The 27,781-nt window shown below is 39.5% G+C and overlaps 1 protein-coding gene across 1 annotated transcript in view; it reads right to left on the reverse strand.

Annotated features, from left to right (window-relative positions):
* Positions 1-27,781, reverse strand: part of GSL8 (glucan synthase-like 8) — a 209,795-nt gene that overhangs the window by 118,808 nt on the left and 63,206 nt on the right. The window contains exons 13-17 of the mRNA XM_089995715.1: positions 25,369-25,461; positions 25,146-25,248; positions 24,855-24,978; positions 24,542-24,731; positions 24,389-24,441 (exon numbers count right to left, since the gene is read on the reverse strand). Of these exons, the coding sequence (XP_089851841.1) occupies positions 24,389-24,441; positions 24,542-24,731; positions 24,855-24,978; positions 25,146-25,248; positions 25,369-25,461 (563 nt within the window). The remainder of the gene's footprint in view (positions 1-24,388; positions 24,442-24,541; positions 24,732-24,854; positions 24,979-25,145; positions 25,249-25,368; positions 25,462-27,781) is intronic.

Consider the following 27,781-nt stretch of genomic DNA (forward strand, 5'->3'; position numbering starts at 1 on the left):
CACACTCCTATTGATATATGTAGATGACATCATCATTACAGGAAACTGTGAAACTCATATCGAGGAAGTAAAGAAACTTTGAATCAGAGATTTAAAATGAAGGATCTGGGAGATCTACGATATTTCCTTGGGGTGGAAGTCGACAAGACAAGTAATACTCTTACTCTCACTCAACACAAGTACACAGTGGATATTCTCAGTAGAGCGGGTATGATGAATTGCAAACCCTCGGCAACCCCAAGTGTCATACATCAGAAACTGAGCTCTAAAGAGGGAGATTTATATGAAGATCCTACTAGATACCGCAGCATAGTAGGTATGTTACAATACCTAACATTCACTCGACCTGACATAGTATATTCAGTCAATCAGGTGTCTCAATTTATGCATGAGCCTCGTCCATCACATATGGAGGCGGTTAAGAGAATACCAAGATATCTGAAAGGCATTGTCGGCGATGGACTTTATACAAAAAAGGTGAGTTGAATCAAGGAGCACATGAGGTCATTGTTTATGTTGACGTTGATTGGGTAGGGGAACCAGATGAACGTCGATCGGTATCTGATTATTGCAGTTTTCTAGAAAGCAGAAAGCCATAACTAGATCGACCACAGAGGTCGAATACAGATCGATGGTTGTTGCGACTGTAGAGGCTACATGGATAAGACACCTCCTCACATAGATAGGAGAATCGATTGCTCGATCACTCTTACTATGTGACAACCAAAGTGCTATCAATATGCCCTTCAATCCTATTTATCATAGTCGGGCAAAATACATTGAGATAGACCAACATTTTGTAAGGCAAAAGGTCGAAGAAAAAGAAATTGAGCCCAATTTTGTCCGAACAGAAGAGCAAGTTGCAGACATATTCACAAAAGGATTAACAAAGGACAGATTTTGGATGTTAAAAGGCAAGTTGTTCATGATCCAAGATCATGTACAACTTGAGGGAGGGTGAAAAGAAGTGGTTTACGAATCTGGTTTACAGATCTGGATTCAATCCAAACCCGTATCCATATAATCGTGTTATGTTGTAATTTTAACCTCTCATTAAAGGGTATTTTTGTACCCTAATTATTTTGTAATCACTTAATATATGTATTACTGAATAGATCAATTAATATGAATGATTTCAGTCGTGACCTTCTTCAGCTCCTTTTCTCTATCACTTGCTTTCTTTCTTGCGCAAGTAAATCTGGAGCTCGTCTTCGAACAAGCACTCCTTGAGCACGATTACAATTAGCCGCAGTTGAAAGACGACGTAGAGGGGTATGTACGAACGTGCTTCGTCTGCCAGCAAGACAAGGGTGTAATGAATCAAGGATGCACAAATATAAAGTCAAAAGACTTGTGCAAACACACGAATCGTAGTCTCTAATGGACCGATTATAATCTCATAAGAGATGAAATACAAACACAACAATAAGGCATATAAGTCTATTGAAAAACAATAGAAGGCTTTATAATGTCTCAGCAAATGCTTTATAAAAAGCATACTTACAAGGTAGTGAAATGAAATAGCGATCTTCGAAACACGAGCTTAGATTCACAAGGGAAAGTGTCATGAATAACACTAAAGCATAACCCCTGAAAAGGGTATAACTGGAAACAAAATAAAAATAAAAAGATATTCTTTATTGATATAAAAAACGAATTGCTTAAGAAGCATTAGAATAGAATACAAGAGGTGTTGCACCCCTTTATATACACAACTGAAAGAGGAGGACTCAATAGAGCTGTTGGACTGTGTCCAATAGCTCTATTGCTAGTCAAGTTTGGACAGGACTTGACAAGCAACCGTCATTCTAGTTCAAACTGAACTAGATGACATAAAGACAAAAAAAATAAAAATAAAGGAAAAAAGTTATAGAAAAGAAAGAAATGAAAAATATATTTATATATATAATAATATTATATATATGTACAGTTTTATATTTTAACACTCCCCTCAAACCTACGGTACAATGAGCGAAAGTTTGTCTAAGAGAAAGTGAAATCGGGGAGTAGCGAGAGGCTTTGTAAAGAAGTATGTTAACTGATATTTTAAAGTGACATATGGCAGATCAATTATCCCGTGTAGATATTCCTCTCTGACGTAGTGACAATCAATTTCGATGTGTTTGGTGCATTCGTGAAATGTTCTGTTACTTGTAATGTAGATCGCACTTTTGTTGTCACAGCACATTTGTGAAGCCTTTGTTGCTTCAGCTCCCATGTCAGCAAGCAGTCGTTGGAGTCAAACTACTTCCATGGTCGTGGTTGTCATGGCTCTGTATTCAGCTTCGGTGGATGAGAGAGATACTTTCTGCTGCTTTTTACACCTCCACGAGATCAATGATTCTCCTAAAAAAACACAAAAACCAGTGGTTGAGTGTCTATTATTGGGATCATCTCCTCAATCAGCATCAGTATACGCAATTAAATCAAGAGAAGAGGAGGAAGATAAGAAAAGTCCTCGTGAAAGAGAGGACTGGATGTATCTGATAATATGACTGCTCCCATATGAACAGAAGTAGGAGCATGTTGAAAGTGACTTGTTGTGTAAACAACATCTGCTATATCTGGTCTGGTAATGGATAGATAGGAAAGTGCCCCGACAAGCTGTCTGTAAGGAGTAGGGTCTGCAAGAAGTTCTTCATCATCAATCTTTATTTTAACATTAACAACTTCTGGAGTGTTAACTTTCTTATCATCAATAATACCAGACCTGGAAACAATATCAAAAGCAAATTTAGTCTGAGATAATAAATATCCTCTAGAAGAATAAGCAACTTCAATGCCTAAAAAATATCTCAACAAGCCTAAATCGGTCATTTCAAAATGAGATTTAAGAAGTGTTTTAATCGTTTCAACTCCCTTTTTATCGCTTTCGGTGATGATGATATCATCCGCATAGAGAAGAAGCACAATGATCCATGCACCAGAATTCTTAATAAACAAAGTAGTGTCAGTTAAACAGAATTGAAAACCAATATCAATCATAACACGACTAAACCTATCATACCAAGCTTTCGGTGCTTGTTTAAGTCCATAAAAATTTTTTTTTAAGCGAAAGACTTTACCCTTAGAAATACTTAGACCAAGAGGGGGTTTCATGTATACTTCTTCAACTAGCTTTCCATTTAAAAAGGCATTTTTGGCATCCATTTAAAAAATAGATCATTTTTTGATAGAAGCTAAGGCAATTAAGGTTCGAACAGTTGTCATACGAGCCACCGGAGCAAAGGTTTCTTCATAATCAATCTCATATTCTTGGGCATAACCTTTGACTACTAATCGGGCTTTATATCTTTCAAGAGTACCATCACTCTTGGTTTTAATTTTATAAACTCATCGACATCCTATAGTTTTCTTCTCTAGAGGAAGAACTTGAATAGTCCATGTAGAAGTCTTTTCAAGTGCATCTAATTTAGCTTTCATGGCTTCTATCCATTTGATATCATTTTTTGCTTGAAAATATATGGATGGTTCTTCATATGAGTGAATTAATGCAATAACTGCACTATATGTGGGTGAGAATGACTCGTATGATACAAACTTTCCTGGAGGCCTCGAGAGTCGGGATGATTGTCTAGTTGGAATGTTAGAATATTTTTCAAGTGCAAATGGAGGATTAGACTCTTGTCGCCTGGAATATTGAATATTAGTATCCCTATGAACTTCTTCATTTTCAACATTATGATTAAGATCAATAATTCTTTGATCATCGTCAAAGTTACAGTCAAGGTCATATTTATCAGATGTTGATGTTAGATCTAGCAAAAAAGAGTACTCAGTGACATCTTTTAATTTTCTAAAATCAAAGAATCTCTCCTTTAACTCCGCCTGTGTAGTTATACACTGCCGGTCCCAAGCCCGGATAAAAGAGGAGGGTTGCGGTAGGCCTGTGACAGCCAGCATAAAAACTTTGTCATATCCTATGAAAATGAACCAATATGAGAATTTCGTTGGGGCGTTCCCTACTGAGCGACGCGTTGTACTCTCTAGGCCCGGAGGCAGTGATAAATGTGCAAGGGTTACTAGGTCGTCGCCCAGAAGCGACGCGTCACAACATCGCCCGGGTGTGGTGTCAAATAGGCAAGGGTTCCCTCACTTTGTTGGACGGGTGGGGGTAAAGAAGTTAGTCCAAGACCATAAAATTAGGTTAGCCACTTGGAACATAGGGTCTTTAACTGGTAAGTTGGTAGAGTTAGTAGATTTTATGTGTAGGAGAAAGATTGATATTTTATGTCTTCAAGAGACCAAATGGGTAGGTGAGAAAGCTAAAGTGATAGAACCTTGGGGATATAAGATTTAAAATTCTAAACTTTACCTTGCATGGCAATTGGAAAGCTAAAGCAGTTTCTTGGAAACTTTGATTAAACTAGGACAGATATAATAAATTATATGAGAATGAATTTTTTATTTAATGTTAGAATTATGGAGACAGACATTGGAAGCTAGAGGTTTTAAGTTGAGTAAGAGTAAGACTGAATATATGGAATGTCGGTTTAGTAAGCAACGAAGTAGTGATGGGAGTGTAGTGAAGCTTGGAGAGCAAGATATACCGGTGAATGATTATTTCAAATATTTGGGATCCATCATTCAAAAGTATGGAGAAATTGATGGAGATGTAAATCATAGGATAAAGGTTGGGTGGATGAAATGGAAAAGTGCTACTGGAGTGTTGTGCGATCGTAGAATGCCATTGCGGTTGAAGGGAAAGTTTTATAGGACGACTATTAGACCCGCTTTACTATATGGTACGGAATGTTGGGCTGCCAAGAGACATCATATTCAAAAAATGAGTGTAGCTGAGATGCGGATGCTTAGATGGATGTGTGGAAATACAATAAAATATAAGATTCGGAACGAAGAGATACGTAAGAAGGTAGGTGTTGCACCCATTGAAAATAAGATGCGAGAGAATCGTTTACGGTGGTTTGGACATATTCGGCGAAGGCCTAATGATGCTCCAGTTAGAAGGTTGGAGAAATGGGAAAATATATTAGTTAAAAGAGGTCGGGGTAGGCCTAGGAAGACTTGGATGGAGATGATAGGAAAGGATATGAATGCTTTGAACCTCACCGAGGACATGGCGTTGGATAGAAATGATTGGAGGAAAAGGATTCATGTGGAAGACCCAAAATGAATTTCTTTTTTGGTTCATATCGCTGACCCCAATTGTTTTGGGATGAAGGCGTAGTTGTTGTTGTTGTTGTTGAAAGAATCTCTCCTTTTCAAGAAAGGAAACATTTCTAGACACATATAGTCTAATATTTTTGAAGTCAAAGCATCTATAACATTTCTGATTTTCAGCATATCTTAAAAAGGTACAGGGAATCGCACGAGGGGAAAGTTTATCGTTTTTGTCAGTAAATATGAAACATTTGCACCCAAATATTCTTAGTCTAGAGTAGTCTGGAGAAATGTTCATAAGTTTTTCAATGGGAGTGATATTTTATAACGAATAAGATGGCATCCTATTATAATGAGATAGGTGGCAGTTAAGGCAGCTTCTGCCAAAAGTCTTTCGGGACTTGATTTGCTATTAATAAAGTCCTAGTGGTTTCTATAATATGGCGATGTTTTCGTTCCGCCAATCCATTTTGTTAAGGTGTATAAGGACAAGATCTTTGATGTGTGATGCCATGCAATTTAAGATAATTTTGAAAATCTGTGGATAAAAACTCTCCCTGAATCAGTGCGAAAAATAGCAATATCATTTTGAAACTTGTTTTTAACCATATTATGAAAAGTTTGAAAGTATGAAAATACTTCAGATTTATGTTTAAGTAAGTAAATCCACGTATGTCGGGATAAATCATCGACAAAAATAACATAGTAAACAAATCCTCCTTTAGAAATTACTGGTGCAGGACCCCAACATTCGAGTGTATTAATTCAAGTGGTCTTGAAGAGAAAAAGGTGTTGTTCTGAAATGGTAATCTTTTCATTTTGCCGTGAATACAATCTTTACAATCAAATGATTCAGAGTTACAAAATTTTCCTATATTTGGAAAATGTTGGATTTTGGCTATATATGAGCGACCAAGTCTCTTATGCCACAGTTCCAATTCTGTTTTCTGAATATTATAATAAAAGGCTTTCTTCGGCATTTCCAAAAAAAATCATGTAATAGAGTCCTTCTCTATGGCCTTCCCCAATCAGCTTGTCTGACTGGTGATCTTGTACCTAACAACCATCAGAAGAAAAGGAAATATTACACCCATAATCAAAAATTTGAGATACAGATAAAAGATTTAAATTTAATTTGGGAACATGTCTAATTTCTGGAATAGAAAATTTCTTTGTTTTATAAATTTTTTCAAAATTTCCTATTCCTTCTATTTCAAGAAGTCCCATCAACAGTAAAGACCTTTGACAGACTTGTTTTATTTTTAATACATTTAGATAGACTTTGATTATTTGAGGTCATATGAAAAGATGCACCAGAGTCAAGGAGCTAAGAAATTTTACCTGGATCAGAAAAAGATGAGGTTGTTGTGCCGATTGAAGCTTCAGATGAGGAAGAGGCACCTTTGATGAGAGGCTGAAGAATCTCCATTAGTTGGGCTAGAGAAACTGGTGCATCCTGATCTTTAGGCTCCGATCTAGCAATTGCAGCTCTTTTTTCTCTCAAGTCCTTAAGTCTGAGACATGGTTCATGACAGTGATGACAAATAACTTTCTTCTTATCATAGTCACCATTCTGTCGGTTAAGTGAGGAGGCCTATATGACCGAACATGATTCCCTGGTCTAGACACGGATAAAACGGAATCATCTTCAATTTTTAAAGAACCTTTTCGGAGACGATTTTCTTTCATTGTTAACTCTTCAATAGTTTCAACAATAGAAGGAATTTTTCCTCGCTGAAGGAGGGCCGATTTAGTGGTTTCAAATTCCGGCCTTAATCCAGTGATAAACTGGTAAAAATGTTCAGCATCGAGTTGTTTCTGACGAAGCTCGATGTCTTCGGCACAATGCCATGCCACTTTGGTTCTAAAAGAGAAAGTTCTTCCCAAAGTTCGGACAACCCATTGTAATATTCACGAATAGTTTTGTCTCCTTGTGTCATCATTCGAACTTTTTCTTGGAAGTTGCACACGTGTGCAATATCTTTAAGGGAATACATATTCTTAAGGTATTCTCATGCGTTATCGGCATGATCAAATTTGGCAAGACTTGAGCATTTTTTAATGTTAATGCTATTGATAGGCCATGACATTATCTTCGTATGAGATATTCTTCATTCTTTTCATTTCTTCTTGTATGAGGCAAGAGCCTTGATTTTCTCTTCTTTCGATAGAGGGACCTCTTTGTCTCCCTCATTTTTAGTAAGAAATAGCTTAGGTTCCGAATCGGAACCATCCATAATCCCCTATAGGCCTTTTCCTCATATATGGTGCTTCATGATTGAAGCCCATGTTACGTTTATCACTTAGTTTTATAGGCATGATGGTGACTTTATCATTGTCATCCATTGATTACAATGAGAGAAGGTATAGGGATAGAAGAGAAATGAAAAAGAAAGACCAAAATACAATACAACAAGATGTGAAATCTTCCTCAGTGAAGTGATAAAACACTTCTCTTCAAGTGGCGAACACTTTTGCAAATGGCCACGGAAACCGAGGTAGCTTTTCCTCAAGATCTAGTACTTCCGTTGCTTTGATACCATGAAATGAAAAAGGGATCTTCGAAACACAAGCTTAGATTCACAAGGGAAAGTGTCATGAATGACACTAAAGCATAACCCCCTGAAAAGGGTATAACTGAAAACAAAATAAAAATAAAAAGATATTCTTTATTGATATGAAAAACCAATTGCTTAAGAAGCATTAGAATAGAATACAAGAGGGGCTGCACCCCTTTATATACACAGCTGAAAGAGGAGGACTCAATAGAGTTGTTGGACACAGTCCAACGGCTCTAAATAGAGTTGTTGGACACAACTATTGCTAGTCAAATCTGGACAGGACTTAACTAGCAACCGTCATTCTAGTTCAAACTGAACTAGATGACATAAAGACAAAAAAATTAAAAATAAAGAAAAGAAGTTATTGAAAAGAAAGAAATAAAAAAATATATTTATATATATCTAATAATATTATATATATATATGTACAGTTTTACATTTTAACAGGTAGAAGTGAGGCTCTATTTATAGAGCCTCACCATAATGAATGGGAGGCAGTCCAACATCTGTTGAACTGCCTTCCAACGGTCATATTTATGATTGTTGGGAGGCAGTCCAACGTCTAGTTTGCTATCTCCCAACAGTCAAAAATACTAACAAGAAAACAAATAAAGATAGAAAACAGAAAATTAAAAAAGAAAAAGAAAAAGTTACATTTCAGTCCCTAGTGGATTGTTTTAAATATAAAAGACAAAAATATCCTTATCGGGTATTGGTACAACAACAACAACTACGCCTTCATCCCAAAACAATTGGGGTCGGCGATATGAACCAACAAAGAAAATCATTCTGGGTCTTCCACATGAATCCTTCTCCTCCAATCATTTTTATTCAATGCCATGCCCTCGGTGGTTCAAAGCATTCATATTTTTTCCTATCATCTCCATCCAAGTCTTCCTAGGCCTACCCCGACCACTTTTAACTAATATATTTTTCTATTTCTCCATCCTTCTAACTGGAGCACCATTAGGCCTTCGCCGAATATGTCCAAACCACCGTAAACGATTCTCTCTCATCTTATTTTCAATAGGTGCAGCGCCTACCTTCTTACGTATCTCATCATTCTGAATCTTATCTTTTATTATATTTCCACGCATCCATCTTAGCATACGCATCGCAGCTACACTCATTTTTTGAATATGATGTCTCTTGGCAGCCCAACATTCCGTACCATATAGTAAAGTGGGCCTAATAGTCGTCCTATAAAACTTTTCCTTCAACCGCAATGGCATTCTACGATCACATAACACTCCAGTTGCACTTTTTCATTTCATCCACCCAACCTTTATCCTATGATTTACATCTCCATCAATTTCTCCATACTTTTGAATGATAGATCCCAAATATTTGAAACAATCATCCACCGGTATTTCTTGCTCACCAAGCTTCACTACACTCTCATCACTACTTCGTTGCTTACTAAACCGACATTCCATATATTATGTCTTACTCTTACTCAACTTAAAACCTCTTGCTTCCAATGTTTGTCTCCATAATTCTAACTTAGCATTAACCCCAGCTCTAGACTCATCATTCAAAACAATATCATCAGCAAACAACATACATCACGGCACATTTTCTTGAATTGATCTTGTAAGCTCATCCATCACTATAGCAAATAGGAAATGGCTTAAAGCAGATCCTTGATGTAACCCAACCGTTATAGGAAAATTGGTTGTCACCCATCCACAAGTGCGAACATTGGTTACTACTCCTTCATAAATATCCTTAATTATACTAATGTACTTGAGAGAAACACCTTTCTTCATTATTGTCCACCAGAGAACGCCCCTAGATACTCTATCGTATGCCGTCTCCAAATCAATAAAAACCATATGCAAATCTTTGTTCCTCTCTTTATTTCTCTCAATAAGTTGTCTAAGAAGATGTATAGCTTTCATAGTTGATCTTTCAGGCATAAAACCAAATTGATTCTCTGATATCATGACAATCTTCCTCAACCTCGACTCAATCACCCTCTCCCAAAGTTTCATAGTATGACTCATGAGTTTTATACCACGATAGTTTGTGCAATCTTGTATATCACCCTTATTCTTATATAGAGACACCAACGTACTCTTCCTCCACTCATTAAGCATCTTATTTGTCCGCCAAATCTTGTTAAAAAGATTTGTCAACCATTCTAAACCTTTCTCTCCCAAGCATTTCTAAGCCTCGATAGGTATACCATCTGGGCCAACTGCCTTTCTTGATTTCATTTTCTTCAAAGCCTCTGCAATTTCTTTCTTTTGAATCTTGCGCATGAAGTCACGATTCATCTCATGAAAAGGAATGGACAAGTCTCCAAGATCCTTATCGAGTATTAGTATACATTTAATTTTAACACTCTCCCTTAAACTTACGGTAAAATCATCAAAAAATTGCTAAGATACAAAAATCTTGGCAAAGGAAGAGCTTTGGTGAAGAAGTTTGTGATCTGAAATTCGGACTGAACATATGGCAACGTAATAGTCCCCTTCAAATATTTTTCGCGAACATAGTGACAATCCATCTTAACGTATTTTGTTCGCTCATGAAAGGTATGATTGCTAGTAATGCATATGGCACTTTTGTTGTCGCAGCATAATTTTGAAGGCCCTAAAATATCAACTATGATATTTAAAAGTAATGCTCGCATCCACACAACTTCAGTGGTCGTTGTAGCCATTGCCCTATACTCAGCTTCAGTGGAGGATAAGGACACCTTTTATTGTTTCTTTCATTGCCAAGAAATGAGAGAATCACCTAAAAAATACAAAAAGTTGTACTTGAGTGACAGTTATTAGGATCTCCTCTCTAGTCAGAATCAGCATAAACAATAAGATTTAAAGAAGAGGAAGAGAATAAGAATAGCCCTTTAGAAATAGTTTTTTGGATGTATCGAATTATTCTCAGCACGACACTCATGTGAACTAATGTGGGCGCATGTTGAAATTGGTTGGCATTGTATATAGCATGCGCAATATCAGGTCTAGAAATAGAAAGTTACATTAGTGATCCGATAAGTTGCCTAGAAGGTGTTGGATCATCTAATAGTACTCCATCTTCAACTCTCTTTTTTGCATTTATCATCTCAGGTGTGTCCGCACACTTTGTGTCAGTGATTCCCGAACGTGCAACAATATCTGGTGCAAACTTGATTTGAGATAAAATGCATCCCTTGGTGAGTAAGTCACTTCAATGCCTAGAAAATATCTCAGAAAACCAAGATTAGTCATATCAAAAGATTTTTTAAGCATAACTTTAATTTCTTCAATTTCTTTTTTATCATTGTCAGATATGATCATGTCATCAACATACAAGAGAAGATGATGAATAATAGAGGTACCTGTAGATCTTATAAACAAAGCAGTGTGTGAAACAACATTTAAAACCAAATTTCAATATGGTATTACTAAACCAATCATACCATGCTTTAGGGGCTTGCTGTAACGCCCCAAAATTTCAAACTTGCGAACCTTTCAGAAAACAGGCAAGAGACTAGAAAAATTCTCTATCCTCCAGAGTTTGTTCATAAAATCAGCGGAAGACTATTCTTTTGTTAATTCATACGGCAAGTTGACAACTTTGGGCACGTTAGCTAAAAGAACCAAAACTCACAAAATTCGGATATCCCAAGAAAAAATCTGTTACAAACCCAAAATGTCCATGACGCGAGATAAGAGCATGAAGAAGAAGTTTTGAAGTCATCTTGTCATCGCCCCATCGCCTGTGGTGTACCTAATCATCACTTGTACCCATAGAATGGGTTATTTTCACGAAAAACTAGTAGGTGCACAAGAGAGACTACAGGAAACTGAATTAAGTACATTTAATTCAGTATGCTAAGCAGTTTAAAGCAGATATGCAGTTAAACAGGTAAGCAGTGCAAACAGGTAAGTAGTGCAAGCGGTAAGCAATGCAAGCAGTAAGCAGTGTAACTGTCAAAACGTAGCAAGACGATTCATTTGATCGTAAGTTGTGAACTACCACGCAACAAGCTTGTTTTCGTTCCTTGAACAGGGTCTCTACATTTAATCATTATCATGTCATCGTTTGTCGCCCTCACTACTTCCAACAAACGTTTGTCCTGAACAACCTTAATTTATTATCATCTCTCAAAGCCTTACGCGGCCAACTGTCACCTGTTATGACTCACTAAGGCGTCATACTTTCTCAGAAAAAGCCCACCCTTCTATAGAAGGTCCAAAACATGATCTAAAATCAAATAAAGATTTGATTCTCACATCTGAGTCCTGCATGAAAACATGCTAAAACAGAAAGCCAAAACTATAGATTTATAACTGGTTATCTCAAACAATCTTAAAAGATCATTATTGCTCACCATAACTTTTTATGGTAAGCAAAAACACAAGATCCACGTCGGATCGCTCAATCTGGGAGATATACGACCTGACAAGAAATTACCGCCCCAGAGGGTATACCTGGTCTTGGACCATACACTTCCGCACAGGAGTTCACCGTTTTTGCGGCTACCCGTTCGTGGACAGTGTACATCCTCACAGAGATTCTACCGCTCTAGCCAGATTACCCGATCTGGGAAATGTACAACCTCACAAGGAATTACCGCCCTATATGGTATACCTGGTCTTGGACCATACACTTCCTCACAGGAGTTCACCGTCTTTGCGGTTACCCGTTCGTGGACAGTGCACATCCTTACAGAGAATCTACCACTCTAGCCGGGTCACCTGGTCTTGATCATACATACTCTCACAACAAAACCTGAAGAAAGCCGGTCCCCAACAAATGTCATATACAATGAAAATCATTGTAATACACGCATCAACACAAATGACCGCTCTCAGGGTCGATAGCCACTATTACAATCAACAAGATAAACGCCGGATCACCTGGTCTGGGAAATGTATAACCTTAGAAGGAATTTCGCCTAGATGGTATATCTGGTCTTGGACCATACACTTCCTCACAAGAGTTCACCGTATTTGCGGCTACTCGTTCGTGGAGATCTGATCCGGCGTTCCTCGCAGATAATCTTTTGAAGATCTGATCTTCAACAGGCGCCCTACTCAGTGATACATGCATTAATACAATCGACTGCTCTGAACCATCGACCGCTCTTGGGGTCATTAGTCACCAATATGGGCACAAGCATGTATATCAGCAATATGCATCGTATCACTTCACATGGTAAAACAAAACACACGATCACTCATTCCTCCAATAAGGTTCCATGAATCATGAACATATTATCGCATAATCTCAAAATTTCTTATCACGTGGCATATCAATCACATCACATAGAAACATATAGTACTACGCATCGAAATATTGCCACAAGGAACATTGCAATCCTCAAATATGACCTCAAAGCATGCGTAAACGACACATGAGAACACGCAGATATGGCAATTCAGCTGATTCTATAGGCGAAGAGTAACTAACTCTATCCTACAGCCAAACAAAACAACTGAACAAGACAAGCACTCATAACAATGCTCGCAAAACAGACAATTACCATCAAATGGCTCAATCCATCAGCAAGTAATTAAATTAATCGTAAGTCATAAACCATTGCATCGCAAGCAATTCATAAGCAATCATACGATAGCAGTTATATCAAAATATGTAAGCAGCTTATAAGACAAGCGGCTCCATCAGTCCTAGTTGCCACCAGTTCATAGATTACGAGTTGTATGCAATCACATCAATCATAAGAGATGCAAGCCAACAAGTGTTACGTTGCAACAAGCACCAAGCAGTTCAACCAAGGGGTAAAGCAAGTCATATGCTAATATGTAGCAACTGGCATAATGCTATTATTATAAGCATTTCACTAGTATGAGAAGCTACTTATTACTCAGCAAAGAACTGTGTAAGCAGCTTAACCAATTAGAGTAACGCCTTGACAGGCGTGCATAGCTCAACGAGTAGCATACTGAACTACCGAGCAAGCAAGCAAGCAACCAGTGTGAACAGACTTTATGTTTCAATATTATTGAACTGCAGGTATGCGCAGGAAAAACGTAGAAACAACTGAGACTAGTTCGGGCGTCTGTTATTCTATGTATTTTCAATAACCTGAATAGCTAGTTGAGTTCGCTCTTAAAGGGACGGCTTTAACCGAGAAAGGATTCCCCAAAGGCAGGTAAGCAGTACCACGGATGCATCCAACTTCTGCAGAAGTGTTGAGCTAACTATTGTAGCCCCTTTCCCCTAACTCCAATGACTGAGGAGGCGGGATCATTGCCCGTGGGGTGGTTGTTAACAACCTGTCCATTGAAGTTTTACACCGCTCTGTCCTCTCCCTTGACAGACAATAAGAAGTGAATGGGTGCGTTAGGGGTTGCTTAACTAACGACTCATCCTATGTTGTGGTCTTTAAACCACTCGAGCATCTTGCTTGTGAAGGCGAATGTGAGGTCATTTTATGTGATTACAGCATTGTGCATTTAGCACTGTTCGAGGTCGCACTACTGTCTCATCCGATCATCGCAGTACTAGCGTGTAGTGCACGACTACAAGTACTCTATGATGAAAGGGGTATAGTTCCTCAATAGGAACCTCAACAGAAGTGTTTCACAAAGATGTAATGCTTCTCAAACTATACTTTGACATTTTGTCTTTTGAAACAGCCAGCAGCTTGTGCCAACATTTGGCATGTAATTATCTTGAATCTCATCCGCTATCGGGGTATCTACATGCCTCGCATGACTCGATACCAGCCTCGATAGACGGGATACGGGTTTTTCAACAGAACCAGCCAATCACATCCTTCCAAATGCTTCGATTTAGGCAGTCTTTGATGCTTTTGTGCAACTCCCTAAAATCTCAAGTCGACTCTGCAGGACTGGGTACACGAAGAGCCATGATCCTTACGAGGTATCCCTCTCCTTAGACGAAGATGTATCGCTAGCTCCCGACTCAACTCTTGTCGCAAGAGAGAGAGTGGTAGATGCCTCTTGCATCCTCCATGAGGATGCCTCAGACGCATATGCAATGAGCGAAAACCTGAGCGTGATCTGCAATAGCAAGGCAGTAACACATATGCCAAAGCAAAAGCATGGGCGCAAAGTGTGACGGCAAAGTAAAGGACTGTAAGCACGAGTGCAACGCAAAACCTTTGCGCGATGCGCGAATGCAAAGTAAAGGTTGTAAGCAGGAGTGCAACGCAAAACCTTTGTGCGATGCGTGGCGACAAAGTAAAAAACTGTAAGCAGGAGTGCAACGCAAAACCTTTGCGCGATGCGCGACGGCAAAGTAAAGGACTGTAAGCAGGAGTGCAACGCAAAACCTTTGCGTGATGCGCAACGGCAAAGTAAAGACTGTAAGCAGAAGTGCAACGCAAAACCTTTGCACGATGGACGACGGCAAAGTAAAGGACAAGGATCGCGAAACCGCGTCCTTGAGTTAAATGCATACTCGTATAAATATATATGATATATATGTATATATATTTATTTAATTATCTTTTTTCGTTAATTAAACTCAATTCAATTGTCCAAGTCTTATATGTAATCTTTCCCTACGTCGGAGAGTTGCAAGCTTGTTGGCGTCTGCAGGTGTAAACAATTGACGGCTCGGATCGCAGAGCGCGAGCGAGATCCGTCGTACGAACTGCAAAAGCGACAGTACTAGCACGCTAACACTAAAAATAGAAGGTCAAGGACACTGTCGTTGTCCTGACGTGAGGAAAGCAGAGGCAGGGGCATTATGCCCCTGCGCACCTACTATCAGCGCAAGAAGCAGGGGCAGGGGCTGCGAGCCTCTGCTAACCTGCTGTCAGCAAACAACGAAGAGGCAAGGGGTTGCACCCCTGCCCTCATAAAGTGAGGGCAGGCAGGGTTGCGCCCCTGCCTGACAAAGTAGAAGAGAGGCAGGGGGCTTCGCCCCTGCCTGTTGAACATACACGGAGGCAGGGGCTTGGCCCCTGCCTGTCGAACATACACGGAGGCAGGGGCTTGGCCCCTGCCTGAAGAAATGCGAACAGGCAGGGGGCGAACCCTTCGCTTGATGCCAAAGAAGAGCGAGGCAAGGAGGCTTGCCCCTGCCTATCAAAAAACAACGAAGGCAGGGGCGATGTGTTAAAATATAGTTTGTGTATGGATCTGGATCCAGATCCATACGCATGGCATGTTAAATGAAACACATGCTAAATACAACTTCATTAATGGCATCCTTGTAATATCTCTGATATTACAAGGCTCGTTGTATACTTGTTTTATTTTATAAAGGTTAGGGTTTGGAGGTCGAGTAAATGAGTGTCGCCCCAGCCGATTGTGCATCTCCTCTCTCTCTCTCTCTCCTGTGCAGGCTGAACCACACATACGAAATCGAAATCTCATATGGTATCAGAGTTTGGGGTTGCGGAATCCTATTAGAAGCGTGTTCAGCGAGATCACAGGTTTTGGATTCACACAACAATATGGTGAAGACTACGATGAAACTTTTAGTCCGGTAATCAAAATGGGTACTATTCGTGTCATCATATCCCTAGCAGTCGATCGAGGTTGGAGCCTTAGCCAGATGGATGTTAAAAATGCATTTTTGCATGGAACTTTAAAGGAAGAAGTGTATATGGAGCAACCTGCTGATTATGCCGAGAAGGATCCTACTGCCTGGGTGTGCAAACTAAGGAAATCTCTGTATGGGTTGAAACAGGCGTCCAGTTCCTGGTTTGAAAGTTTCTCTATGCAAATTCAGAGTTATGGTTTTAGACTATGTCACAGGGATTCGGCTAGGAGGGTGCCGCACCCGCGTCGACGCGACTCGACGCGGGTGCGGGTGCGGGTGCCGCACCGGGTGCGGTCAACTCGATCCTGGGTGCGTTGACCGCACCCAGGATCATTAATGTCCATTTTTAAAAAAAAAAATTTGCCCAAATGGGCTTCGAAATTTTTTTAAAAAAACTTTATGCTAGTCTGTCAAGCATAAAGTAAGTTTTTCACGCACAGCAGCTGTCAGCTGTGCTGTCAGCACAGCTGCTGACAGCAGCTGTGAGCACAGATGCTGACAGCAGCTGTCAGCACAGCTGCAGCAGCTGCAGCAGCTGCCTGTCAGCTGCTGACAGTAGCTGACAGCTGCAAAGTTTAAAAAAAAACCCCGCCTATTCCCCAACCCCCTTTATATATATATATATATTACTTATTACATTTTTGCCCCTGCCGCACCCCCGCACCCGGGTTTTTTGGAAGTGCTGAATCCCCGCACCGCACCCGCACCCGCGCCCGCACCCGCACCCATGTGACATAGGTTTTAGAAGATGCCCTCTGGATCACTCACTCTTTATTTACCAAAAGGCAGACATTCAGATAATCATGTGCAAGACGTGAAGCAGTTTTTAATGAAAACTTTCAAGATGAAAGATTTAGGGGAGTTGAGGTACTTTCTTGGTGTGGAAGTTGACAGACAACAAGACACATTGACACTCATGCAACAAAAATACACTCTTGACCTTCTGGAAAGAGTCGGGATGACAAATTGCAAACCAGTCAGTACTCCTAGTGTATTACATCAAAGGCTGAGCTCTGAAGATGGTCATCTTTGTGTCAACCCTACAACATATAGAAGTCTCGTGTGGATGTTACAGTACTTGATCTTTACCAGACCTGATATAGTTTATGTTGTCAATCAGGTATCCCAGTTTATGCATGCTCCAACGGAGGGTCATATAGAAGTTGTAAAGCGCATTCCACGCTATTTAAAAGGAACTATAGGAGACGGACATGTTTATCGCATAAACGATAATCTGCATAGAGGACATGAACTCATCACTTATACAGACGCAGATTGGGCAGGGGATCCAGATGAGAGACGATCTGTCTCTGGATATTGTGTATATATTGGACACAATTTAGTGTCCTGGAGCAACAGAAAACAAAAGGCAGTGGCACAATCGAGTACAGAGGCTGAATACAGATCGATGGCTGCAGGCACGGCAGAAGCCACATGTATTAGACACTTATTGAGTGATCTTGGGGAGACAATTATTCGATCCTTTCTTCTATGTGACAATCAAAGCGCAATAAACATTGCATGTAATCCTATCCAGCATAGCAGAACGAAGCACATTGAGATTGGTCAACATTTCATACGGCAGAAAGTCGAGATGAAGGAGATAGAACTATGTCATGTTCGAACAGAAGATCAAGTGGCAGACCTGTTTACCAAGGGGTTAACAGGACGTCAATTTTGGCTATTGAAGAGCAAGTTGTAAATGCTCCAAAATCATGTACAACTTGAGGGAGGGTGTTAAAATATAGTTTGCGTATGGATCTGGATCATCCAGATCCATACGCATGGCATGTTAAATAAAACGCAAGCTAAATACAACTTCATTAATGGCATCCTTGTAATATCTCTGATATTACAAGGCTCATTGTATACTTGTTTTATTTTATAAAGGTTAGGGTTTGGAGGTCAAGTAAATGAGTGCCGCCCCAGTCGATTGTGCATCTCTCTCTCTCTCTCTCTCTCTCTCTCTCTCTCTCTCTCTCTCTCTCTCTCTCTCTCTCTCTCTCTCTCTCTCTCTCTCTCTCTCTCTCTCTCTCTCTCTCTACTTTCCTGTGCAGGCTAAACCACACATACGAAATCGAAATCTCACACGATGCCCCTGCCTAAAGAGAGAAGAGGCACAGGGAGGGGGCTCGACCACTCCCCTGCCATAACAAGGAACAGGGAGGGGCTCGACCCCCCTCCCCTGTCAAAACAAAGAGCAGGGAGGGGCTCGACCCCCCCTCCCCTGCCATCACAAGGAGCAGGGAGGGGGCTCGGCCCCTCCCCTGCCGTAACAAGAAGCAGGGAGGGGGGCTCAGCCCCTCCCTTGCCGTAACAGGAAGCAGGAAAAGGGCTTGGCCCCCTCCCCTACCTACAAGGGTGCAGGGAAGAGCTGGGCCCCTCCCTTGCAACCAGAGGGTGCCGGGAGGAGGCTCGGCCCCTCCCTCGCTGAAAAGAGTCGCAGGGAGGGGGCTTTGCCCCTCACCTGTGATTTAGGGCAGCAAGGAGGCGGCTCGACCCCCTCCCTGCGCAACGGAAAGGTGAGGGAGAAAGAGAGGAGATCGAGGGAGAGACGAGAGAGCAAAGAGGGGAAAAGGGCGTACCTGGGGAGGCTGCCAGAGAGGAGCTCACCGGAGGAAGGAAGTCGCCGAAAGGAGGGGGTCGTCGGTGGGGGTGCTCGGCAGCGCAGAGGAGAGAGAGACGAGAGGGCGAGAGGCAGTGAGGGGGGTTTTGTAACCCTTCTCCTGCTGCCTCGTTGTCTCTTAATGACAGCGAGAGGCGGTAGCCTCGGGTCGGGTCCGGATCCGACCCGAATCAATTCAAATTTTTTTCTGTATTTTACACTTGCTTAAGCCCATAGAAAGCCTTTTGAAGTCGAAGAACCATACCGTTTTCAATAGTCAAATCGAGAGGAGGAGCCATGTACACTTCTCCATTTAAATTTCTATTTATAAATGTGTTTTTAACATCGAGTTGATAAATAGGCCATTTTTTAATGAATGCTACTGCAACTAAAGTCCCTAACTGTGTAGTCATACGGGCTATTGGGCAAATGTCTCCTCATAATCTATTCAACATTCCTGGGAGTATCCTTTTGCAACTAATCATGCTTTATATCTTTCTAGGGACACATCATTTTTTGTTTTGATTTTAAAGACCCATATACACCTTATAGTCTTCTTTCCCTTGGGAAGAGGTTGAATTGTCGAGGTATGAGCTTTATGCAGTGCATCTAATTCTATCTTCATGGATTTTACCCACTCATCTATGTTTTTAGCTTCATTGTAGTTAGATGGTTCATGATATGAATAAATAGCTAGAAGGCAAGCCCTATAGTTTGGAGTAAAAGATTCATATGACAAAAATCTGGTTGAAGATCTATGAATTCGTTCAAATCTCTTAACTCTAGTTTCCTCAATATTTGTTGATTGATTATATCTTTCAAAGGCACATAGATGCTCCCCAGTATCTTGTCTGAAATACTGTAAGAGATTTTGGGATGGTTCTCTTTCTTCACTAGAGTCGTTACTAGACTCAAAATTTTCAATGTCATTAACAATTTCATTTTTTGATTTAAGTAATAAATCAAATAAAAAAGCATACTCGGTTTCTTCCTTGGGTTTTTTAAAATCAAATTCGTTTTCTTTTTCAAGAAAAGTAACATTTCTAGAAACATAAAGTTTGTCATTTATTTTATCATAGCATTGATAGCCTTTTTTATTCTCGGCATATCCAAGACACATTTTATGGATTTGGGAGAGAGTCATGGAATTTTACACTAACGATCTCGACATCGATAGCCTTTTGTTTTTCAAAAAAAAAAGGAGAGGGTTTGTTATATTTTTCAAAAAGCGCAAAACATTTACATCTAAATACCCTTAGTCTTTTCAAGTCAGGAGAAATTTCAAAAAGTCTTTCAATTGGAGATTTGTTTTCTAAGATTTGAGAAGGCATTCTATTTATTAGATACACTTCAGTAAGTAAAGCTTCGGCCCAAAATTGTTTTGGAACATTCTTTGAGATAAGAAGGGTTCTAGCAATGTCAATAATGTGACGATGTTTTCTTTCAAAAATACCATTTTGTTGAGGAGTCCTTGGACAAAATCGTTGGTGTAAAATTCTATGAGTTTTAGATATGATTGAAATTCATTTGAGAGAAATTCTCCCCCTGAGTTGGAGCGAAAGACTTTAATATTTGTTTTAAATTAGTTTACAACAAGGTTTACTGAAATCATCTATGAATGTAACATCATATGAATATCCTCCCTTTGACATAACAGGAGGATGACCCCATACATCTGAGTGCACCAATTCAAAGATTTCACTAGATGAGGAAGTTCTTCATCCAAAAGGTATCATTTGCCTTTTTTCAATTATACAATCTTCATATACAAAATCTTTATCTTTACAAAAATTTTCCAAAAATAAAAAATGAGATAATTTGGATATGCTTGGATATCCTAATCTTTTATGCCAAAGATCTAAATATGTATCTTTGACATGATAACAAAAAGAGTTTTTGGGTAGACATAAAAAGTCCATGTAATAGAGATCTCCTCTTCTATGGTCTTGCCCAATCAGCTTCCCTAACTGGAGATCATGTACCTAACATGCCTTAAATGAGAAGAAGACTTTCCACCAATTATTAGAAATTTGAGAAATTGAAAAAAATGTTTAAATCTAATTTTGGAATAGCCCTTACGTTTGGAACAAAAAAATTCTTTAAAATGTCTTTAAGATTTCCTATACTTTCAACTTTTAAGGAAGTGTCATCGACGGTTGATACACATGAAAAGTATGAATTGGTGCAATCGGATAGTAGGGATTCATTATATGTCATATAAAAAGACGCTCCCGAATCCAAAATCCAAGTGGACTTACCTGGAGAAGAAGAGGAAGAGATGGTGGCACCCAATGTAGGAGTAGCCTTAAGGATATGTGAAATGGCCGTCACTATTTGGGCAATTGTCAAATCATTGAAATTGTCTTCTTTCTTGATATCTTGAGTTTCTTCGCTTAGAGTAGCTACCTTCTTGAATTTGGGGCAATCCGATCTTATGTGTCCCGGTTCCTTACAATGATGACAAATGATTTTGCCCTTGTATCCTCCATGATGACCTTCCCCATTATTTTTCTTTTCAAAATGAGGGGGTTTATAGGTTTTCACAAAGTTTCTGGGAAGCCATGGTGAAAACCTCATCATTTGACTTGTGCATGTCAAGTCGTGTTTCCTCTTGCCAAATTTGCGCAAGAGCATCACTTATAGAAGAAATTGAGGTCCTATGAAGTAAAGAGGACCTAACTTGTTCAAATTCCGACCGAAGGCCATAAAGGAAAGAGAAATCTAATTGAGTTTTTCTCATTTCAATAGTCGAATCTTCTCATTTAAGTTCTAGCATGGCTAATTCATCCTAAATAGGAGACAAAACCCCATAGAAATCTCTCACACTTTTGTCTCCTTATTTAGGATTACTTACCTTGTCTTGGAGGTAATATAGTCTAGCCATATCTTTTTGAATGAAAAAATTCTTTAAGAAGATCCATGCATCATATGCCTTCTTGAACTTGATGATATTGGTGGCAATCTTAAATTCCATCGTATTCATAAACCATGAGAGAATTTGAGCATTGTTTGCTTCCCAATCTTCCAACTTATCTTGGTATTCTTGTAAAGCCTTTTCCTTTTCTTCTTCGGACAACACTTTGACTTGATCTCCTTCTAGTCAATTTGAGTTGGGGTTCGTTAGTATAACCACTAACAAAACCCCATAGCTTTTTGCCTTTGATGTGATTCTCCATTTTCATCGCTCACATCAAATAGTTCTCATTTAGCTTGTATGTGACGACGGAGGCGAAATCTCTTTCTCCCATAGTGACTTGTGAAGATTTGAATAGAAGAATGACCAACACGAGCATGAAGAGCACTACCACAAGAGGATCACTAAAGAAACTTTTTCAAATGACCTTCGCTCTAATACCATGTAATGAATCAAGGATGCACAAATATAAAGTCAAAAGACTTGTGCAGACACACGAATCGTAGTCTCTAATGGACCGATTATAATCTCATAAGAGATGAAATACAAACACAGCAATAAGGCATAAAAGCCTATTGAAAAACAAAAGAAGGCTTTATAATATCACAACAAATACTTTATAAAAAGCATACTTACAAGGTAGAAGCGAGGCTCTATTTATAGAGCCTCACCTTAATGAATAGGAGGCAGTCGAAAAGACGTTGGACTGCCTTCCAATGGTCATATTTATGATTGTTGGGTGGCAGTCCAACGTCTAGTTGGACTGTCTCCCAACAGTCAAAAATACTGACAGGAAAACAAAAAAAGACAAAAAATAAAAAATAAAAAAATAAAAATAAAAAGTTACATTTAATTCCTAGTGGATTGTTCTAAATATAAAAGACAAAAATACCCTTATCGAGTATTGGTATACATTTAATTTTAACAAAGGGGATCAACCAGAAGACCGTCGGCCTCTTTGAGCGTCTACATATCCCAGAACGTCCTTGGAAAAGCATTTTCATAGACTTCATTGTTAGCTTGTCGAAGGTAGATGGCTTCAGCTCCATCCTGGTGGTGGTGGATTGTTTATCTAAATATGTCATCTTCATCCCAGCTTCCAAAGAGTGCCTTGTAGAGAAAACTGCAGAGTTGTTCGTCAAACATATTGTGAAGCACTGGATGTACCAAGAAACATTGTGAGCAATCGCAATGCTCGCTTCATGGTCAAATTCTAGCGTGAAGTATTTTGGCTACTCGGCTTTGATCTGCTATTTTCAACAAGTTTTCACCCACAGACCGATGGGCAGACGGAGTGCATCAATGAACTATTGGAGCAGTACCTAAGGCACTTTGTTAGCGCCAATCAAAAGGATTGGGTGAAGCTCCTGGACGTGGTCCAATTCTGCTACAATCTTAAGAAGAGCGAGTCTACAGTCCACAGCCCGTTTGAGATAGCTATAGGATAGCAACTGCTGACCCCGCACACTCTAGCCGCATAGGAGAAGGGAAGGACATCCTTTGTCTATCAGTTTGTTCGAGATTGGCACGAGCAGACCGAGCTGGCGAAGGCATTTTTGCACAAGGCAACTAAGAGGATAAAGAAGTGGACGGACAAGCATCGTCGGCCCACTGGGTTCCGTGTTAGGGACCAGATGTTAGTGAAACATCCCGGATCGCAGAAGCATCTTTCATGGACGGCACCGCGGACTGATCAGGAAGTACAAGGGACCATTCACCATCACCTAGAAAGTGGGCAACCCAGCGTACAAGTTGGACCTGCCCCCGAACCTCAAGGTGCACCCGGTGTTTCATGTGTGCAACCTGAAATCGTTTTATGCGGACGAGGGGGATCCGGAACGTAGCGTATCACAACGCGCTCTTATCCTGCAAAGGCCCCAGCAACACAACGGATCGAGAAGTGTCTCAGCAAGATCCTTCGCCACAAGGTCAACTACTTGGGCAAAGCGAAGAAGTATTTGGTGCAGTGGGAGGAGACACCAGAGCAGACGTGTGAGCCAATATTCTGGATGAAGAGCTGTTATCCAGCCAAAGTCAGGGCCTACCATGAAGCAGATGGCGCTGAGGGTGGCGCATGATTTGAATGGGGGGAGCCTGTTTTCCTGTGACCTATTTTGTACAGTTGTGTCTAGAGTCTGTTTTGCTTTGGTTGAATCTTGATATAAAGTGTCGAGTCACTTGTAACTTTATCTGGGTCACCCTTGTGCTTTGGTTCAGGTTGATCAATACCCTGAAGGGTTAGCCCATAAATCTGAACTGTAATGTGCCTGCGAGCAAAATTGTGAATGAATGCAAATGCGTTGAGCTTTCTTTTGTTCACCCTCGCTGTGATTGGTTCTGAGTGATTGCAATTTATCTCCCTCTCTCTTCTATTGCTTTCTTGCACTCTCAATTATCAAAGCTTCCGCAGCGGCAAGTGAGCAAAAGAAAGGCTTGTGGTGCTAAGAAAGGACCGTCGCGCCGCACTGGCCTATTGAAGAAATAGGCTCCGTGACAAACCCCATATCCCTTAAAAGGCTTTTGATCTAAAAGAAGAAAAATACATCTAGAAAGATGGTATAGCATGTAACTATCAAGGATCTCACCAGCAGCTCATTCTCCAAAATAAAGGTTTCTACTATAAACTCACAAGGGAATAACAAACCATCTGTTTGAAACCTCATCCTTATGGAGCTCAAAAATCACAAAACAAGTTGCAGTTTCAAATCATACCTGATGTAATCACTGGTTTGTTCATAAAGGCCACGACCAACATAGTGTCGCTCCTGCAACCAAAAAGGAAACAGAGGATATGCTCAGAGAGAGAGAGAGAGATCTTAGCAGATAATATTGAAGAAAATATTAACCCCTTAACACTCCTTATACCTGGTAAATCCACTTAAAAAACTGAAAAAAGGACCACTGGTCACACTTATCAGACAAAGTATGAAAGGAAGGGAATTTTAATAAGACTGCAAGGAACATGCGTAAGGCCAAATAAACCCCCAACACAAGAATATATATCCGAAAATATAATGAATCCAAAGGTTGCCGACTTTTGTCCTGCATAACTTTCCTGCATTATGTAACATTGAAAAAAAATTTATTATACAAGTACATGGAATGGCAACAATATAATGAATAATATAGAATGATGGATAATATTTGTAATCACATATGTGGATGACTTTGGACTTACAGGTATAGGAAAAGGATAAATACTGAACAGCAACCAAACCATAAAAATCTAATACAAAGCCTTGCAATAACGAGGCCACGAGACGTTGTATAAGCCCCAAACATAAGCAACACATCTAAGCAGCCTACAAATCAGCAATAAAAGTTTGTTACGGATAAAGATCAAAATGAGAAGAATATACTAAATTGAGAAAACACTAAGAAACAGAAACAAAGCACTGAGAAATGATCACCACCCAGGTGTCAACCAATTTTTAAATTTAAAAGCAGTCTATAGAAATAAGATACATACTCTCTATAAAATTCATAACAGCAAATGTAGGCCCAACACTAAGCAACTGCTTGAAAGTAGTCGTGTTTATTTTTCTATCATTGAAGGCAATGATTGCCAATCCCTGCAGCCATAAGTTCGAAAACACAAATTTCAGCTTCATAGGATAAATGGAACAAAGATGAACATGTAAAAATAATACAACAATTTGTAAAAAGTCATTAAGTAGTTTGTCAAAGTTGACCTGGAACATCAGGGCCAAAAAAATCCATAGCCGGTGGAAGCTCCTATATAAATGAAGAAATGTCCGATGCTCTACAAATCCATTTTTGCTTGCCTGGAATTTGAAGATAGGGGAGACAACACAAAGAAAACAAAGTCGAAAAACTCAACAAATAAGCACCAGCGTTTGCAATGGAGTTTAAGAACATAAATAAGTCAAATGAAGGAAACTCCTAATTCAGATATAAAGGCACATGTATGGCACCAAAGATGACAATATATCTTCTACTCTTCATGCATACTTTTTATGTATAAATACTCTTGACATATTTGACATGCTCACCCAGACCAAACGTACATAATCATCTAAGCACCAAAGAATGGAATGCATCCGAACAAAAGATATCAAGCTTTTAGCAAGAAAAATAACCAAATTGACTAATGCCAGGTTCCAACCTATTGTCATGGGGACATGCCCAATGCATGGTGTCCTGAAAGACATCTTGACACAAGATTCTTTAGGACTCGTGGTCGACATGCTAAATCCCTTGCCAATATGTGTGTGTGTATGAGAGAGAGAGCATTCACAGTGTCAAAGGTAACATCAATGATGTGAGAGCAATGCTGCAAGTATCATAGCATACCTCATGATATGTAATCAAAATAATAGCAAGCTACAACACAATACACACTTGCATTGTGAAACGAGTGTGTATTAAAACTATATCGGGTGTATGTCCAAGACCCGATCCACCATGTACAGTAAAGTTGTATTTTATTCATGTACCCAGAGGGTAAAATTGTACTTCAGCATAGCTGAGTTATATTTATATATGATGAGACATCACCCTAGGGTTGGGTTGAGACATATTTAGTTTATATGCCTCTTCTCTTTTCCCTCTTCTTTCTTGTCAGATTATTGTGCAGGACACATCTTCCAAGGGAATATTTCACATGGTATCTGAAGAGGTAAGTTTCATTAATCCTTGGCTGCAACCTCCTCTCTCGTCTCTCTCACTATTTCTCTCTATTCCTTTGCGTCAAATCTTCTTTTGTGTCAAACCCTTCCTTTTCAATGTCTCCTCTTTCCCTCTCCTCTAAACAAATTTTTTCTTTCCTTCTCTTCTCTTCAGGGTTAGATCTGAAAATATTTTCAGATCTATTACCTTGTTCTCTCCAGATCTGTTTATCTATCAGATCTTTGCCCTGCCTATACCCTCTTCTTAAAATTTCATTTCAGATCTGATTTTATCTTTAGATCAGATCGTTATTTCATATCAGATCAACCCACTCATCAGATCTGACCTGACGACAAGTCTGGTTACATATTAATATTGCCTTTCGGGTGACGTCCCTGTTATTTTCACTTGAATAAAAAAAAACTAAAACCAATAGATCAGGTATTGATTCTTCGCTTGATATGTGGTTCTTGATTCTTTGTGTGATCTTTTTGTCAGCCTAAAACAAAAAAAGGCTGACTGTTCTGACTAAATCAGATTCTCTGATTAGTTGTTTGAATCAAATTTTCTTGAATTCTATCTTGTCTTAAGTCATATTCCTCATTTATTTTCTTTCTGTTCTCTATGGCCGCCACTAATGCCTCTTTTATTAGCCATTTAGTCTTCAAAAACCTTGATTCTTCCGATTTCATTAATTTCATTACATAGAAGAAACAAACCATCCCTTTTCTTTGCAGCCATGATTTAATGACACATTGATGGGTCCATTCCTGTGCCTTTGGAATATGTTTCCCAAACTATTTCAGAGCAGGATGGAAGTACAGAGAAGGCCTCAAAGACTAAAACTGTGATCCGGAATCTAAAGTTTCTTGTGTGGCGCAAAAATGACCAATCAGCTATAGCATTCATTATAGCCACCCTCTCTCGTGAAGTGCTCCTACATATTCCAATGTTATAGAATACCTCAACAAGATTAAGGTTCTTGCGGATCAACTTGCAGCTATAGAGTCTCCATTATGTATGCACAAAGACTATTAGAGGGTTCAGACCCAAAAAAAATGTTTGCCCAAAGCTTTAACTCTTCTTGAGTAAGAGGACCTGGTCGTGAGTGCAACTTTAGTAGACATGAAATATTCATCTTACCCGCTCCTTCGAATCAAGCAAATGTGATATGTCAAATGTGTGAGGAGAAAGGTCACACATGTTCCAATTGTTATTGACGGTATGTCCTTAGTTGTCAAAGGCGCTAGGAGGAGCCTAGGCGGTCAGTCCCTAAAAAGACTAGGTGAGGCCTAAGTGGTGCCCCCAAATAAAAAAACTTAAAAAACATATAAAATATGTAAACAAACTACTAAAATGAATAACAAACCTGTATACAACATAAAATCAATTAACATGTTGTCGAACACTGTAAGGCAATTATATTACATAAAAACAGTCAAATAGAAAACTCATACGCTTATAGATTATATATGA

Source organism: Nuphar pumila, chromosome 2, assembly GCF_984573655.1.
Source record: "Nuphar pumila chromosome 2, dmNupPumi1.hap1.1, whole genome shotgun sequence".
NCBI lineage: Eukaryota > Viridiplantae > Streptophyta > Magnoliopsida > Nymphaeales > Nymphaeaceae > Nuphar > Nuphar pumila.